At 33.0% G+C, this 19,392-nt stretch overlaps 1 protein-coding gene across 1 annotated transcript; it reads left to right on the top strand.

The window, feature by feature from the left end:
* Nucleotides 1-1,842: 1,842 nt before the first annotated feature.
* Nucleotides 1,843-9,075, top strand: LOC132731648 (uncharacterized). Its single transcript, XM_060717864.1, has 9 exons — nucleotides 1,843-1,970; nucleotides 2,997-3,053; nucleotides 4,687-4,953; nucleotides 5,138-5,224; nucleotides 6,078-6,329; nucleotides 6,461-6,553; nucleotides 7,296-7,559; nucleotides 7,964-8,050; nucleotides 8,667-9,075. The coding sequence occupies exons 2-9, from the start codon at nucleotides 2,997-2,999 to the stop codon at nucleotides 8,763-8,765; spliced, it is 1,206 nt and encodes a 401-aa protein (XP_060573847.1). The 5' UTR covers nucleotides 1,843-1,970; the 3' UTR covers nucleotides 8,766-9,075.
* Nucleotides 9,076-19,392: the final 10,317 nt, after the last annotated feature.

Here is a 19,392-nt window from a genome sequence, read left to right as displayed (position 1 = left end):
TCCACACACATTTTCAGGTCCAAAGGTCAAGGTCACTGGGACTTGATATAACAAAATCATCAACGGACCATAATGTGCAAGTGCATATACATAGGGACTTCATTCTGCATCTTGATATAATACTCCCCAGGTGACCGTTTTGGGACTAATTGCCCTTTGTTATGATTGGAATATTTCACTTTGTCTAGTCCATCATTATCCAGGTTGTTGTTAAACTGAGAAAATCGTCTTTTTGACATTTAAACACATCGTGACAAAGCGAGTAGCTGTTAACTTTTCAATCAAGACATTTAAGACGGAAAAAACACTCTAGGATGGAAATAACTATTTTCTGAGTGTCATAGTCGGACACTCTGGTGATGCCCTTTGAATCCCCCTTCGTGGTGAACTTCGAAAAAAGAGGCTGAATCGAGAAAAGAAAATGGAAGATTTTATATTTTTAAAAGAAAAAAACAACGAAGTGACTAGATATGTACTTTTACCTATGTAACAGTACAGATTTCTTAGTCACTTGCATTAACAGTTAGGCCTATGGGAAATTGACATTACAAAAAAAGTTAGGGGTAATAATACTACTACCACTAGTATTGGCCACATATTGACCGGATACCTTTATTTAGTATATAAAGTTTAAAAGTTTTAATTCAACATGGAAACCCACCATGTAAGAAATAATATAGACTTTTTCTAAACTTTGTACTTTTAAATTTGTACTTTATAACATTAAGACAAAGGTGACTTTTATGCGTGTGGACTTTTATTTGTTTGCTTTGAAGATAATATCTCACGGCAGTTTATCTAGACGACAATTCCTTTTGGCTATTTCAAATTATGTCTAACCTATGATTGAACTATTTTAAAACATGATTTTATTATTTTATTTCTTCTGTTATGGTTAAAGGCATTTGAAATGTCGATTTACCAATAAATAAAATGAAATGATTATTTAGTCTAATTTCATTGATGTGAAAGCTAGATATTGATATTACTCATTCGTTATAAGTTAACTACCATTTCGAATTTTATCAAGACTGACTTATTATAAATTATTACATTTTCAATAAATTCAGACGATATTATCTATAATTGATATCTTGCTTGACCAAATTGTCAAGCAATGTTGTCCGATACAAGCTTGCAAAGAAATGTGCTTTGATTTTTCCACATATTTTACCCTGTAATTTGTATACATTATGTACTAGTATTCCTTAAGATCATCTTTCTTCGTTTCCATATTCACAGCTATACGTATACTTTACCTATGTAATTGAGACATTCTGTCGCATATGTATGAGCCCCTGGAGAGTCCTTAAAATGACAGTCTTGAATTGATTAAAATAGTGAAATACGCCAAATATTCATGATATTTTGACAAAAAAAGAAAATATTGAAGTAATAAAAGGATTAAAAGAGTCCTAATAATGTTGATATAATAAGCCGACAGAGAAAATAATGCTACGAATAGATTCTGTCATTTCACTAGGCCGAGTTTTGTCAACCTTTATGAATGTGCTAAAACAATCTGGTAAGTGTAATTTATCGAGAGCAGAAACAATTGGAAATTAAACACACACGCACGCACGCACGCACGCATGCATACACACACCGCTCTCCCCTCTCCCTAACACGAACTTTAACGGTATTCTGTCCTCAATGAACACTATTTTAAGTACTGGACTCAGTGATACAAAAAGAAAACCATATATATCTGTGCATAATAAACAGCAATGAGATGCCTGCACTTTTACAAAATAACTGCCGCGTTCATTAATTAAGCCAAGGCCATTTATAAAATGTTTGTGAATTTATTGATATATGAAACTGTAAACATTTAAAGTGCTCGGGGCATTGCCACATGACTGTCTTGACTTACAATGACGCTATTTTGTAGACAAATTAAGAGGGTATTTAAACTCGAGGACAGGCCCAGTCAGAATAATCAACTGGTAGAAGGCCATTAAGTCATTAAGGTAAGAATAACGTTTTCATTTTATAATTGTTTAAATATCTTAATCATTTCAAAAAAAATTAAATAACTAAGTTTTAATTTTTTCAGATATTTCAGCAAAATAAAATAGGTTCTTCTGCGTTAAATTGATTAAGAAATGAAATTTATTTAATGACAACAAGTGACAATAAAATTGTTTTATGATATTTTCTGGTATCGCGATTACATTCTGTATCCTTGTGATTAAGTTCTGTATCTAACAAGTATTCTGTTCTTAGTAAAGTATTTTTCAGTCAAAGAATTTTTATAATCCTCATTCACAATTATGTTTATAATTTATAGTTCATTATTTTAAGTCTATGTACACATTGATTACATGCATATATAAATGATGTCACATTCAAAAGGCATAATTGGTGCCAGAATACCGTAACATCTTCTTTGGAATGTCAGAGGCTAGGTCTGCGTATGTCATATTATATTTAAAAAGAAAAGAAAGACATAATTATATAAGATGAGCTTTTCTCTTGCATTTTTTTAGGATTCAAAGTCATAGTTTTGTTTTGGTTTTGCTGTTTACACAGAATTTGTTTGTTGATGTTTTTTTTTTTGTTATATGGTTTTTATACTGATTATGGGACGAATTTTAAGCAATAAACAAAAAAAGTTAGGACTGTCAGACGATTTGGCAGTAATTTCTTTTCTTCACGGATTCGACCCGGAGAAAAGATAGAAGTCAGTTATTTTAATAAATTATATTGAATTTGAAAGAAACGAATATCGGATATTTTTCCGATGAAAATGTATCGCCAGTGCGTTATTACAAGTATTTCAAAGAAGATGGTATGAAAGCTTATACAAGTCTAAGACCTAGATGTTAGATTCTGGCACCAATTATGCCTTTTGAATATGACATCATTTATATCGTTTATATATACATGTAATCAATGTGTATAAAGGCTTAAAATAATGAACTATAAATATCATTGCATCTATAGTTTAAATACATTGGTGTCCCTAATCTATCCATTATCTATTTGTTTTCCAGATGAATCCGAAACTTCTAATACTCATCTGCGTCATTGTCCTCACATCTGCCTTATCTGTAAGTAGCAGAAGTTATAACATGTTCTATTGCCTCCTTTAAATGTGGTCAATTATGCCTCCTTACTTTTATGAAAAACAATATTTACATCAACGCTTGTTGATATTTAACAGGCACTTACAATTAACATGTATTTAAAAGAGCATTTAAGACACGTGCGTTATTTATTGGTGAAGTATTAAAGTCTAAGAACAAGGCATCGTTTAAATTGCATTTAGACAACTCCTCCAGGATTAATTTTATCATAGTGATTTTTTGTACAGAGTGCATGACAGCAGAGTAATTTGTTTATTTTTGGCTCATTATACCCTTAAATGCAATTGTTTTCATTTCTCAAAATATGGCAATCGGTGTTTTTTTTAAAGATCCTGGAAAATACTAATTGGCTATATAGCTAAGATATCTTTTGATTCATTTGCATTTAACAATTATTATAGCTATAGTTGGGATGCAAAGTACCAATTTATTTAACGTTTTGCTACATTTATGACAAATTATTTCTCAATGACGGATAATAACTTTCGGAAACTTTATGTAATCTAATCTCGTCCCATTTTTATTTCTGATTTATAAGCTACAGCACCATCATATAAGCAATACAAATGGTAGTAAAACAAATGGTAATGATACAAATGGAATAATACAAATGAAGTTGTTCAGTTCTGGCCGGTTCACTATAGCTATTTTTTTCAATCATTATTTTCATAGTCCTGTCTACAAAGAATAAGCTTCCATTTATTTCTTGACAACACATAGAAATCTAAAATGTTGTCTGAAAATCTAGTATTGTATATTCCGGTACAACAACAAAAAACTAAATGCAAAAATAGCTCTCTTCAAACAGAACTATGAATACCAAGTTGGTTTATATATATTCAATATTCCATTTCTTAGTATTTGAAAAGATATAATAATTCTGCTTTGTTTTAGCAATACAAAGTAAAAACCCATTTCGTCAAGTATCTTCAAGTTTTTCCCCCAATTATTTCCGTTATAGGAGATATAATAATAATAATAATAATAATAATAATAATAATAATAATAATAATAATAATAATAATAATTATTATTATTATTATTATTATTATTATCATTATTATTGACATCTTCTTTCAGTACATTTTACATTCTTTTTATTAATGAGTTATTTCTGGGCCAATTTTTTTTAACCAATATTTAATTATAATAATTTCGCCAGCTAGATTCACAGGTGGCAGTATCAGTGTTTGGACACCCACCCCTATCTGCCCCTGGACCCTTACTACAACCCTGAAAAAAATAATAATCCAACACTCTATGGCTTATTATAAGGTACTAAATACCAAACCACCGATGAAATTATATAAAAAAAAAAAATTCCACTATCAAAATTATAGTGATAACTATAATTTTGATAGTGGAATTTTTTTTTTATATAATTTCATCGGTGGTTTGGTATTTGGTACCTTATAGTAAGCCATAGAGTGTTGAATTATTTTTTTCAGGGTTGTAGTAAGGGTCCAGGGGCAGATAGGGGGGGGGGGGTGTCCAAACACTGGTACTGCCACCTGTGGCTAGATTAGTTGATATTTTAACACTAAGCTATACGCTCAGTGGCGTGTATTGAATATAATAAGAATACATTTTTTTGCAGAAGAAAGGTGGTAAAAAGGGTAATAAAAATGATAAAGATAAGTTCTTTAAGAATTTTGTGGATGTCCTTGATAATGAGCTTGATGTGATCCTTGATGAAATGTGTACTGGTATTGAAGATGGGACAATGAAAAACACCGACGACGCATATAATGATGTGTTTAAAATGATTGATCCAATATGTGACGATTTAGAGGCCTACATGGAAGGACAAGACGCAGAAGCGGAAAAAGTTGAAAATGAAGGCGATGTTGCTGAATATGCAAAAGTAATTTTGATATTATTTGAGTATTTTCTCTCTCGTTATATTCTTGATTTTTTGTTATCTATATTTTTTCCACCGTCGAAATAGAAATCATACTTATAATAGTAATTTTATTAATACAAATACATTGTAATTTTCCTTCTAGTTCAAATTTACTTATCATCGAATGATTGTCTTCTTTTTAAAGAAAGGTGGCAAAAAAGGTAAAAAGGAAGATGCAAAGCACATTCTACATGGATTTTGTAGGAAATTGAAACATGAACAGGCAAATGGTGTAAGTATATTAACCAGTAAAATCCCCTTGTTACAGCATATTTAGACGCCCAGAAAATAGTCACCTCTTGGAGCTTATGAAAATTACGTCTTTAAACTATTCTAAGAACTTTGTTTAGAGTTCACGGGCCTTATATATTTAAAGCATTGTACATGTATTTTAACTAGTTTTCTCTAAATGACCAGATATTAGTGTAATTATATTCCGAAGGTGAATAATAAACGAGCCGCGTCACGACAAAACCAACATAATGGGTTTTCGACCAGCATGGATCCAGACCAGCCTGCGCATGGGATCCGCGCAGTCTGATCAGGATCCATGCTGTTCGCTATCAGTTTCTCTTGCTATAGGGTTGGTAAGCGAACAGCATGGATCCTAGCTGATCAGACTGTGCGGATGCGCAGGCTGGTCTGGATCCATGCTGGTCGCAAACCCATTATGTTGGTTTTGTCATGACGCGGCTCAAATAGCAAAATAATCTCAATATGTGAAGCAGCACAGCTGATGTTCTATTCAACCAACGATTAGAAATTTGTGTGTAATTTATAATTTACGGTATCTTCGACGAATCATTTAGAAGCAAATATACAGAAAGGAAATATCATGGCACACGCCCACATATCCTCGCACGCATGTGCACACGTGAGAAAACATGTGTGTTTGAACGTGCGTGCGTGCGCGTTTATGTGTGCTTAACAATATTTTAGCTGTAAATATAAGGATAATATATGAATTTGAAAAAAAAACATTGCTATGAAAATTTAAAGATTATATTTGCATCACAAATACTTTTTGTTGTTAATCGTTATCGTAATCTACACAAATATACTGACATTTTATATTTTCATTTAAGTTTCCCGAGGACACTCCACAAGAGTTATTGGACATCTATAGTGAAATGGATCCCGTTTGTGTTGAAGTACATAATATAGAAAGAGGAGGTCCTGAAACAGGCCTTGTACATATATGTAAAGGTCTAGCAGATGGTAAATTTCAAAACTCAAACCCAAAATATGACGACTTGTTTACCAGAATGGACCCAATTTGTGTCAAACTTCTTGATTACGTTGAGAAGACAGAAGATGGTCCTCCTCCCAATGATGAGGTAATCTTTCTGTTGCCATTTACGCTATTTTCTAAGCTGATATCTTTGAAATATAATCTACGAATGTTTTACTTCTTTCTATAATAAAAAAGCGACGTTTTGTTAATATTTATTCATATCTAATTTTAAAGAAAAATGGTAAAAATAATGGGGAGACTGATCATAGTGCCGTGGTGAAGCTTCTACAATTCTGCTGGCGCCATGAGGATACAATGGAACAAGGAGTGAGTCGATTAATTTATTCTCTTTTTTTTCGTTTTATTCCTTTTTCACAATCAGCCGATAATCAACTAATTAATTTAATAAAATCATACTGAATAATAACTTCTTGTTAATTTGATTTTTTTGATGCATAATTTGTCATTCACAAATTATTAATAAGCTAATAAATATTGTACATTTTATTTGATTTTTCAATTGAATATGTTAAATTGCATTGAATTGCATTGCAATTTCGGGCGAGATACATTTATTTACATGTATTTAGCATTCTGGCGGACCACAACCTCCGCAACACACATTGTTGCAGCTGCCGAAATATGAAAGGCATCAATGCAGAGGTAACAACGATTGGCCATTGCATACAAATTGAATTGTTTAAAATACTTAATGAAAGATGGATAAATGGCTGGCGGAATTACTGCACTTACGTTCAGCAAGAGCAAATGCTAATACCTGCCAGACGACTTAACTTTTTTATTTTATTTTTTCAATCTCGGAATTCCTCAAAAGTACAAAACACATGTAGTTTTTACTTTTTAGCCTGACAATTCCGCATTATATATTTTGTATATACATGTGATGGTGGCTCAAAAGTCTAATAGGGCGGCTATGGTAAAGTCCTGATTGAGGCAAAATCAAGTTTATAATTAATTGTTTAATAACCTTAAGCAATTACTGTAGATGAGACAATCATTTTAAATTTATCATTTTAAATACGCATTTCAATACTCGCATACATTTCAGCTTCCCAAAAATATGGCAAAAAAACTAAAGAAAGTCTTAACTGACATAGTTCCTATTTGTGACGACGCTATGGTCATATCCGAAGGAGGGAAACCTAAGTGGAGTTTTAACTATTTGTGTGAAGGTCTTATGTCAGGTGAAGTAAAAAACACCGACTCTAGATTTAAGAAGGTGTTTAAATTACTGAAGCCTGTTTGTAATACATATTTAAAGCAAAGAACCCAATTTGGAGAGAATAACAGTAATACTTCCGTCAAAGCAAAGGTATATTACCTTATCATTTTAAATATATACCGCTATTTACAATTTAAATTCAAACTCTTTTGCATTTCGGATGAACTTATGGTTGTAGCATTTAATCATGAAAAAGAATTAAAGCCAGCATAAAATGTGTCACATCAAAGAACAGAAAAATCTAATTCCATATTCAGGTTAAATCTGTTTAACAACGTTATATATTTCATTAAAGTTTGAAAGATTGCATCTAATTTTTTGCCATATGGACATTGCTAAAATAAGTCTGCAGATGCATTTGAAAACTATTTATGTGTTAACATTATTGTACATTGTTTTTTTAATAGAAGAGAAATACTTAATAGGCAAATGCAACATTTAGATAAAAAAGAGCTATAATTGTGTTTTTTTTTGTTTTGTTTTGTTTTTCGAAGAAGGGTAACAAGAAAGGTGGCAACAATAAGGCTGTGACGATTCTCCTATCATTTTGTGACTCTGTGGTTATGGTACACACGCAAGAAGTAAGTACGCATAGTCAAATACATCTTTGATAGACATTTAAAGATAAAGGTAACAATTCCGAATTATGTTGTAATTCCTTCTTTATACAAGTAAACCTCATCCTTTGAATCATTAGTTTAGACGAAAACATGGTTTAATGCAAAAATAATCAGACACAAGGGCAATCGATTTAGAGGATTTCATAGCACAGTGCCTTTAATACTAAAGTGATTTGGTAAAGGTTGGGGAATCTTAACTTGCACACTTGCACTACAAATGATTATTTAAGCTCTTTTCTTCAGCTTTTTATATGCATCTTGGAATGAATTGAATTTGCATAGCTTTCGACCTTTTGGCCTTCTTCAGCATACAAATATAATCAGACAAAACAAGGGTAGTGACGTATATATACATTGTATATTATATATACAATTTTATTTTTTCCATACATCTTTATTGATGATTTCTTATGCTCTATATGCTCTAAACTTTGAAGGGAGCACGGCGTTTCTGTGTGTTTAAAACATTGTCAATAAAATGTTATCGTTATCATAAAATGAAATGCCTGAAAAAGGTTTATCTCACCTGATTTATCCATTTTGTTTCTTTAAGTTAATTTTTTATCTTTTTTTCCAGGTTCCTGTAGATATGCCAGTTCATGTCATACAAATGGTTGAAGACATAAAACCTATCTGTAAACTTGCTGTGAAGATTGCATCAAAAATAGCTGAATAATAGCATGGATAATGGGTAGTTACAGTTACGTAATGGACAAGTTAATAAACAGTTGAACGTTGAAGATTTTGTGAAATGATTTGAAATGTACCTCTAGTTTTAGGTTTAAATTTGGATTATGTAGCCAAAAATCATCACTTAAAATAAAGAAAAAGCCTTGTTACTGAATCTAACATTACTTGTCTATGACTTGAATTAAAAATATTTTTCCATGAAACAGAATTATTGACTTTGAATGGTTTATGATAGTTAGTTACGTATCTGTATTGACACATTGCTTATTAAAATAAAACTATACGTTTTCATTCTATTGATGTTGTCTTTCATTTCTGAACATTTGTATAACGTATTATTTTGATTCTATAGTAAAGATACATGCATTCATCAAATTGTAAAAGTGAATCTCTCGTTTCACTGTCAAAAATGCAAATTAATGCTCTTTACACATGAATAGTAACTACATGTACATGTACTAGTATATTTGTCATAGAAGCAAACTTATTGCCCGTTAACGTACTTCTATAGCAAGTTTAACCGACAACCATATTGATATTATGTCAAATATACTGTTTTTCCACATTTTTCTGCATCCATGATACAAACTAGTCCATAGTCTAATTATCTTGGTTTACCGTTAAGTGATCGACATAAAATCAACACTTTAATGAAAAAGCTTTGCCAGCACTTGTCTTTATGACTTGAATAAAAACACTATTCATGTACGGAATTATTATAAATATCGTTGTGCTATGCTCAAAACAAACCTGTGCAACACATTTGCTAGCTTAAGGTCTTCAGCGTACCCGTTTATATATATGACATGACGTTTAATGCCGCATCTGATGAAAAACAAAAATGTTAAAAAGCGGCTTATAAAGTTTTGGAAGCCAGAACTACACATTTGCGAGCATTATTATCATAGAACTACAATCGGGACATTTTGGTCCATATCCGAAGACTGAAAGGGCCGAGAAGTTGCGATTACATAACATTTGATTCAAATTAATAAATACAAGGTTAGCTTTTAAAAAAGCTAGTAGCGACTCGCTTCGTAATTTTTTTCCAGGGGTGCGTTTAAATGTAACAAGAAACATGGCAATGCCATGAAACCAGGTTTTCAATTATCAACATTGTAGATAAATATGTTGTATTTGAGACACAAATACAAGCAACAAACAATGTAACTATGTGCAATGTAAAACATGAATAATGTAGGAGGAAAAAAAACAAAGGGCCATAATAAGGTCAAAAATTATCCAATCACAAAACCCCGACAATATGTGCCAGGGCGCTTGGTGACAAAGCTTCTGTGAAAGTTTGAACAAAATCCGTTGAGAAATGTAGGATGAGTTCAGCACAGAAGAATTTGTTCACTATACATGTATATTGATAATTCTGTATAAGGAAAAAAAACAAAGGGCCATAATTAGGTCAAATATTATCCAATCACAAAACCCAGACAATATGCGCCAGGGCACTTGATAACAAAGCTTCTGTGAAAGTTTGGTCAAAATCCTTCGAGAAATGTAGGAGAAGTTGCGCACGATAGAAATTGTTCACTATATATTCTGTATAAGGAAAAAAAGGGCCATTATTAGGTCAAATATTATCCAATCACAAAACCCTGACAATATGCGCCAGGGCACATGATGACAAAGCTTCTGTGAAAGTTTGAACAAAATCCCTTGAGAATTGTAGATGGAGTTCAGCACAGAAGAAATTGTTCACTTTATATTATATATAAGGAAAAAAACAAAGGGCAATGATTAGGTCAAATATTATCCAATCGCAAAACCCCGACAATACGCCCCAGGGCACTTGGTGACAAAGGTTCTGTGAAAGTTTGATCAAAATCTGTGGAGAAATGAACAGAACAGAACAGAACAGATACTTTATTAAGATTTGTACATTGTACATCATCTATAATACAATGATATTTACAAGCATAACGTCAATATAATGGTAATAGCAATTATGACATTTTCAAAATTCTTAATCTTAATTTATCTAGTAACAAGAAAATGAAATAATGAATATGTATACTACAAATTAAAAAAGTAAAGACATACAAACAGGAGAATGAGCAATAATGATGTTTAACGCTAAACATTTAACAGTGTGTTTCTCAAAGCAAGTGCTTCTTTAACAAATTTGGATAACTGAATTAATTCATATTTACTATTTGAGTTCAATAATTGTAAAAATTTATAAACTGATGGATTTCTGGTATATTTAATTTTCAAATATTTTTTTCTTAACTCTGCATAACAACGACATATACAAACAAAATGAAATTCATCTTCAATGTCTGAGGCATTACAACATAAACAATACCTTTCTTCTCTAGCAATTCTATTCCTAGAATATCTGCCAGTTTGCATTCTCAAAGACAAACTACTCATTCTTAATTTACAGAAATAAAATCTAAGATATCTAAGTAAAGTTCATACTCAAAACTACATTTAACATTTTTGTACATTATACAATACAGAACTATTATCTAAAGTAGCATATCATTCCTGTTTAAAAGAATCAACAATACGACTTCTAAATTCATATGAAAATTTTTTTTTTCAATAGTATTAACATGATGAAATATATAATGATATATACATATGAAATTCCATAATCATTCAAAGGCTTTCTTACATTTGAAACCAAATTTTTATGACCATTGTTGTTGCAATCATCTAGAGCTTGATATTATACTGTTTTAAGGATTATGTTATCAGTTTCTACAATTTTTAACCAGTATTTTATTATCCTTACAAACCTATGAATGTAGGAGGAGTTGTGCACAGAAGAAATTGTTCACTATATATTCTTTATAAGGAAAAAAAACAAAGGGCCGTAATTAGGTCAAATATTATCCAATCGCAAAACCCCGACAACATGCCCCAGGGCACTTGATGACAAAGCTTCTGTGAAAGTTTGGTCAAAATCCGTTGAGAAATGTAAAAGGAGTTGCGCACAGAAGAAATTGTTCACTATATATTCTATATAAGGAAAAAAAACAAAGGGCCATAATTAGGTCAAATATTATCCAATCGCAAAACCCCGACAATATGCGCCAGGGCACTTGATGACAAAGCTTCTGTGAAAGTTTGGTCAAAATCCGTTGAGAAATGTAGAAGGAGTTGCGCACAGAAGAAATTATTTACGCCCGCCATCCGCCCGCCCCTGCGCCAGGGCACATGATGACAAAGCTTCTGTGAAAGTTTAAACAAAATCCCTTGAGAATTGTAGAGGGAGTTCAGCACAGAAGAAGAAATTGTTCAAGTGCTATATATTCTATATAAGGAAAAAAACAAAGGGCAATAATTAGGTCAATTATTATCCAATCGCAAAACCCCGACAATACGCCCCAGGGCACTTGGTGACAAAGGTTCTGTGAAAGTTTGGTCAAAATCTGTGGAGAAATGTAGGAGGAGTTGTGCACAGAAGAAATTGTTCACTATACAAACATGTATATTCTTTATAAGGAAAAAAAACAAAGGGCCGTAATTAGGTCAAATATTATCCAATCGCAAAACCCCGACAATATGCCCCAGGGCACTTGATGACAAAGCTTCTGTGAAAGTTTGGTCAAAATCCGTTGAGAAATGTAAAAGGAGCTGCGCACAGAAGAAATTGTTAAGCACTACAAACAGGTCTCCAGTGACTCGAACATGTTACCGGAAACTCTTCAATATCAGGCAGAGTTTGAGTCACAAAACAAGGATTCGGTCTATGAGCCGGGGGAAAATAACTCGCCTCTTAATTTACAATTCAGTCTTTCGGAACTTAAATCCTGCTTAAATGCGAGGCGAGATTCTGCCGCGGGCAAGGATGTGCTTTCTTACCAGATGTTCAAGCACCTACCAGACAGTGTGCTTGAAATATGGTTAAGGCTATACAATAGGGTGTGGTCTGAGGGAATATACCCCAATGCTTGGAGGGAGGCCACTGTCATTCCTATATACAAAAATGGTAAAAATAAAAAATGAACCAAAATCTTACAGACCAATAAGCCTTACATCTCACTCAGGGAAATTGCTTGAGGGAATGGTCAAGGCACGTTTAGAACATTTACTAGAATCAAAAAATATAATTAACCCCTTTCAATCTGGCTTCCGAAAGGGCAGGAGCACTTTGGATCAGCTGGCTCGACTGCAGCATGACGTGACCTATGCAAAAAACAGATCACGTTCAGTGCTAGCAATTTTTCTGGATCTTACTGCAGCTTTTGACCTAACATGGCATTTTGGAGTATTATTTAAATTAAAAGAATATGGAGTGACGGGGTCTTGCTTCCAGTATATCAGGTCCTTCCTTGAGGGCAGGAAGATATCGGTCCGGGTAGAAGGGTTTATGTCTGACCTTGAGCCTGTGGAGCGGGGCACTCCGCAAGGCTCGATCCTCTCACCGTTGCTTTTTTCTATAATAATCAATGGTCTACCAGAGGCTCTCTCTGGCTCCGGTATGGTTATTAGCCAATTTGCTGATGATTCAAGCTGTTGGAAGACAGGGTCCAATTTGGTAAAACTAGCCCAATGTGCACAGGCTGGCATGGACTCTCTATGGGGATGGGCAAAAAAATGGGGATTTCAAATTTCTGAGACAAAAACAGTAGCAATTTTATTTGGAAATCAAAAAGAGCACACTTTGAACGTATCTTTAGGCAGTACACACAATTCAATTTGTTAAAGTTGCCCGATTTTTTAGGCATACTTTTGGATAAAAAATTAACTTTCGGGCAACATATTCAAGATCTGGTCAACAGGTGTCAAAAGGATTTAAATGTCATGAGAATGTTAAAAGGCACAGATTTCGGCACTGATAAAAATAGCCTTTTACTACTATATAAATCCTTAATACGTTCAAAAATAGATTATGGAGCACAAATCTATTCTAGTGCATGCCCCAGCTTCCTTAATAAATTGGACCGTATCCAAAATGCTGCTCTCAGGTTGGCCCTGGGGGCCCTAGGATCTACCCCAGCCCGAGACCTGGAACTTGAGGCCGGTATACCACCACTACATTTAAGAAGACAGGAACAAACCCTAAAATACTATGCACGGATTAAAAGTACTAAGGCTAATAATCCCGTGCATGGGTTTTAGGGGAAGGTTATTTCTGTAAATCCAAGTTTAAGGACCCTGCCCTTCCCTTTGGGGTCAGTACTGACCTTCTGGCGGAGGGGTGCGGCCTTAAAGGTATTGACATTGCTGAACGGCGGCCTGCTGCGGTTCCGCCCTGGACCCTTTCGCCACCCATAGTTGATACACACCTAACATCTATAGTGAACAAAACTGATCTTCCGCACCTCGCAAGATCAGAAGTACAAATATACTATGAAAAATATTCAGGTCAAACACATATATACACAGATGGATCTAAAGACCCGGACTCTGGCAAAGTAGCTTCAGCCGTAGTAATCCCTTCCCAGCAATATGAAAAAATTGACAGGTTAACAAATAAAACATCCATCTATACGGCTGAGCTACTTGCAATTAGGAATGCTTTGTGCTGGATAAATGACAACAATCACAAGAAAGTTGTCATTTTCTCTGATTCTCTATCATCATTGGTCTCACTGAAATCAAATAATAGTCAGTCAAGACCAGAACTTTTACAAGAAATCTATATATTATACAATAAATGCCTAAATGTAGGTAAAATGGTAACCATTGTTTGGTGTCCAGCACATATAGGTATCTATGGTAACGAACAGGCGGACATGGCGGCCAAAAGCAGGCCTAAAATTCAGCAGTGTAACAGAACCTATACCACTCTCCCCCACTGAAATATATTCCATAATACGCCAACATATTTTATCTAAGTGGCAAAAAGAAATAAATGATAATCTTCCCAAAATTAAACATGTAAATACTACAGTCAGCCTTAAACGACCAATAAAATATTCAAACAATACCAAAATTGATAAAATCATTAGCCGGCTAAGACTGGGCTCAAGCCTATTACCTGGTAGTGTGGGTCAATACATTAAGAAAATTGACCCGACCTGCCCACAATGTGGAGTGAAATATGGTTCTGACCACCTACTGATCGAATGTCCCCAATTTGCAGCCCAGCGGCAAGAATTGGTGGGTCGCATTGGATCAGTGGGGCTTGGATTTACTGCAAAAAATATTTTAAATCCCCCAAAACAACATCATACTCATGTATATGGGGCTCTAGAGATATTTATCCTAGAGTGTAAATTAACAGATAAAATTTAATAAATCAACTTGAAATGTGCCCGTGTCCCCCTCAGGTAACACAATTATTCAATCAAAATATATATAACCATAATTAAATAACTTAGATATATTACCAAATTATATATAACCATAATTATATGGTAATAACAACTTCACAATAACAGGTTAATAGGGACCCAGTTTGCATACTTTAGTCCCTTGACACCGGTTTAGTAACAAATTTAAATATACCCAAAATAAAATATGATAGAGTAGATAACTCATCCCAAATCATCTTTAATCATTAATAGATACATCCACATAACTTACAGAAAAATTCCCAAACAAATTGACTATTAAATGAAAATATAACAGCATTCTACCTGTAATAGGTTATTAGTACAAATTTAACACCACAGTACTAAAATAAAGAAAATTTTACATGAATCTTAACCTTCTATGATCTGAAATCTAAGTTATTAATCAAAACTAAACCACAGTATTTATTAAGAGACATATCTTATTGAATAAAATAAGAAAACCCCATAAGAATTTATTAAAAACTAAAAAAGATATAGTAATTTTCCTATGATGGGTAACTTTTCCAAAATCAAACCCAATTATTCCAAAATTTGATAATTTTATACAAATATAACTCCCCATGAATTAAGAAATAGTAAGATAACTATCATAAACTCTATTCTTTAATTAAGAGATACATATAATGGACTAAAAGAAGAAAACCCCAACAAAATCCATTGAGAAATAAAATATTTATAGCCATTTTCCTATGATATATAATTCAATAATAATCTACAATAATTCCTATATATTGGATAATAACAGTCCAAGGGAGAGAACTTTAATTGATTTTTTGATACTATATTTTTTACCTTATTGACAGTTCAATAGACAAAATTAACCTAAACACGTTAAAATGTTCAAATTTTTATTAATATATTAACTTCTAAGGGTGTTTTCGGAATAAAGTCATCAAAAAATTAGTTAATATACGTTGTTTAAATAAATCTTCAGCCAATTTTGTAAAAATTAACTAAATAACAGGAGTTATCTACTCTCCCCATGGTAATAAACAACAAACAGACTTTTAACCTTTACCTTATCCTGATTAATAATAGAAATGACTATTTATGGTAAGACAGGGGTTCAGAGACAGCCTATGCTGTCCTTCAGGCCCATTCCATCAGGGGGAGGACGGCAGAAGACTGTCTCGGGCACCCCGGCGGCGCCCTGTTACATCAGGGAGGGGGGATACTAGTGTCCTACGTTGCCGGGGAGGAGCTCTGGTTGACTCCAGGTTCCCCTGTCAACCAAATATTAAATATATCTATTCATCAAACATAGTTCCATCTGTTCTTCTTTTCATAACATATTTTTATAAATAACAGTTTTGGTACGGGTTGACCTGAGCGTGTGGACTGGCCTTACATCGGGAAAATACCCGTTACCAGCTGTATTCATGGCAAATTCCAACAGCAATTAATTATTTGATTCAAATCTAAAAGTATTCCTTTAAAAACTCTCAACCCGCATGAATTCAAACAAAATAATAAGGTAAAATGAATATAATTGTGTTACCAATATATCTATAAGGATTAGTGGCAATCATTTTAAATGTATTTTACTTTTTATATCTTAAAAAATCAAATTTTAAATATAAACAGGGTCTAAATGCTCTACATAGAGTACAGCACAAAATTGTAAACAAGTCTTTGTTTATGCCACATTCCTGAGGGGGTCATAGGTCAAAGTCTTGAGCTTGAAGTCAAAATCGGATAGTAAATGGACCAATGGCCGCATAGGAGACATATGCTCTCAACCAATGAGAGAGCACGTTACAAATCCCATGTTCGGCATGAAATAACGATAAAGTAGATTTTTCGACTAAATGGTTAATATTTTAATTTAAAAATTGACGTTATTTTCAGTTTAAAGTGATATAAGATCTATAACTATAGACTATTTTGCCTTTTAATGTATAATTTACTACATATACAGCATTTTGTATCAATTTTTCAAATTTAGATTTTCTATCTTTTCGGCACCGAAAGAAGAAAATGACATATCAGATCTGATTGTATAGATCAGATATAATGCTTTTGAATATTTTATCATTTAATACATATAACGTACATTGTAGAAAACAATTTTCAAGTTATTTCAATATCAGAATAAAAATTTATCGAATGTACAAATTGACGTATCCAATAGGTTAATTCACCTCATTTTCTATCCAACACGAAAAGAAGAAAATGGGGTATCAGATCTTATAATTTGAATAAGATCTGACAAAACCAAACACTTTTTCATTAAATAATAATGCTGGACATTGTAGAAAAATGGTTTCTTTTATAAATATGTCCCCATCAATAAAATTATGGGCTCATAAAATAAGGTATTCGCGAAGGAAATTTTTCATATTTTCTTCTATGGTATTTTCCAACAACCAATGAAATCGAAGTATTCTCAAATTAACAGAAATTAACAGAAATACAACAATATGATTGGTCACAACTATTGTGTACAATAAAAGGTTTATTCTTTTCTATTTTCGTAAACTTAAAGTACTTTTCGTCTCGTTTAACATCATTATATGTGGTGGTTGGTCCATCTATCCGATTCTGATAAAGGTTTGAGTGATTTATTAGTGCGTGGTCCGCGAGCTCACATTTTCTCCAGCAAAAAGATGAATGTACTAAGATATAATCAATGCCGTAAAATGAAACTTTACAAGATAAATACAAGGTAGTCTAACTAGACAAAACTTTTTGATGTATTAGGTTAAGACGCGAACACATTAACATTACGCGAGAGGTAGTTGCCTAAGTTATATACTACAGTATAGGATACTGTACGTAAGTTTCGACCATATATTTTTACGTTTTAAATTTTTGAGTCAGTGCACAGCCATTGTATAAAGTGTACAAAACCTATTTTAAATGTTTATTTTTAAAGGTGGCCCTAATAAGTGGCCGTGAAACGGTGCTATGGAGAAGTTTATTTATTTATTTATTTTGTAATTTTATTGCTATGAAATTTTAATTGAATAATTTCTTAATTAGGCTGTGCACTAGACTATTTTTACCATACAGTCTCATGGTTATTATCAAAATTGGGAGGTGCTGGCTACAGTTTACCCATAATGTCAAAAAAGACTCCATATTGTATATATCCCTTTGCCCCCCGCCCCGTGTTATTTATTATCTATCTTTTTTATTCCTGTATATATAAACTAGTATCCTTTATACTAGTAAACGTGAACCCGTGCCCCCATATGGAGCAATACGTTTATCACGGGTTCACTCAAGCATGAGATTTTCTTAAATATGTTACATAAAGACTATCTCTCATCACATTATGGGTAACCAAGTTATTATTATTAGCCATATTTGGGACTTAGATTTTTTCTTATTCTTCTATGAATTGTTTAAGTAATAGAAGATTAATTATTATGTGTGATATCTAGATGCATAATAATTTATAGACCATGAGACAGTGATAAATAGATAAGGCCGTTTCCACCACATTTTAACTATCATATTTGTTTTAATTTTGAAATAAAGTTGGTAAAAACACGTATACATTGGATGCAACGGGCACCTGCAAAATCTCTATCCCGTTCGCGCGACAAACTTGTCGAAATAGGTCAATCCAAAAATTAAGAAAATTTGCAAATTATCATAAAATCGGATTGACCTCCTTATTTTGTAAACAGAGAATTTTCGGCCAATGAGAACAAAGGAGGCAATCCTCTCTAAACCAATCAAAATTAACTTTATAAAGCGGGTGTTCGGTAAAACTTACAAAATTTACAAAATTTTAAAACAAACTCTGCTAATTACAAACATGTAATTAATAATATGCATCCCAATGTATACGGTTTATAACATGTAAATAGAAACCAACATAAATAATAGACAGCCCACATTGAATTGGTCAGAAAACGTTCCTGACATGCCTTCTTCGCAAGTATGCGAACTCTACAATTATAGGTAATATTTTAATTTTTCTTAAGTTATACTAAATACTAGATTGACCTGTTATAAAAGACGGTAACTACTATAAACGTCTTGGCCAATTTTAAAATAAGTGCTTTTAATAATTTAATTTTAGAAGTCTTAATCTTAGTATGGGATTGCCCCATCTTCCTCCCATGGCAGAGGTTGTACGTAGTGACTACCCTGTCATGGGGGATATGGTATGCACATAAACACATGTACGGATATAACAATAAGTAATTAAACATCAGCTCCCCCTTTTTTAAAAGGTTATAAATGAAGTATATGCTCGCCCATATGGTCTCTTTCCGGTGGCGAGGGTAAACAAACCCAAACACACACACACTAGTAAACGTGAACCCGTGCCCCCATATGGAGCAATACGTTTATCACGGGTTCACTCAAGCATGAGATTTTCTTAAATAT

The sequence above is a fragment of the Ruditapes philippinarum genome, unplaced genomic scaffold, assembly GCF_026571515.1.
Source record: "Ruditapes philippinarum isolate M1 unplaced genomic scaffold, ASM2657151v2 ctg1059_1_1_1_1, whole genome shotgun sequence".
Lineage (NCBI taxonomy): Eukaryota > Metazoa > Mollusca > Bivalvia > Venerida > Veneridae > Ruditapes > Ruditapes philippinarum.
Note: the sequence above shows the minus strand (reverse complement) of the source record. Positions and strands in the feature narration are given on the sequence as shown.

What these genes read in the sequence shown, in the direction of transcription:
- LOC132731648 (XM_060717864.1), top strand. Translation starts at nt 2,997, where the DNA reads ATGAATCCGAAACTTCTAATACTCATCTGCGTCATTGTCCTCACATCT. An exon ending in ATGTTGCTGAATATGCAAAA is followed by an intron (nt 4,954 to 5,137) that starts GTAATTTTGATA and finishes TTCTTTTTAAAG; the next exon opens with AAAGGTGGCAAAAAAGGTAA. An exon ending in AACATGAACAGGCAAATGGT is followed by an intron (nt 5,225 to 6,077) that starts GTAAGTATATTA and finishes TTTTCATTTAAG; the next exon opens with TTTCCCGAGGACACTCCACA.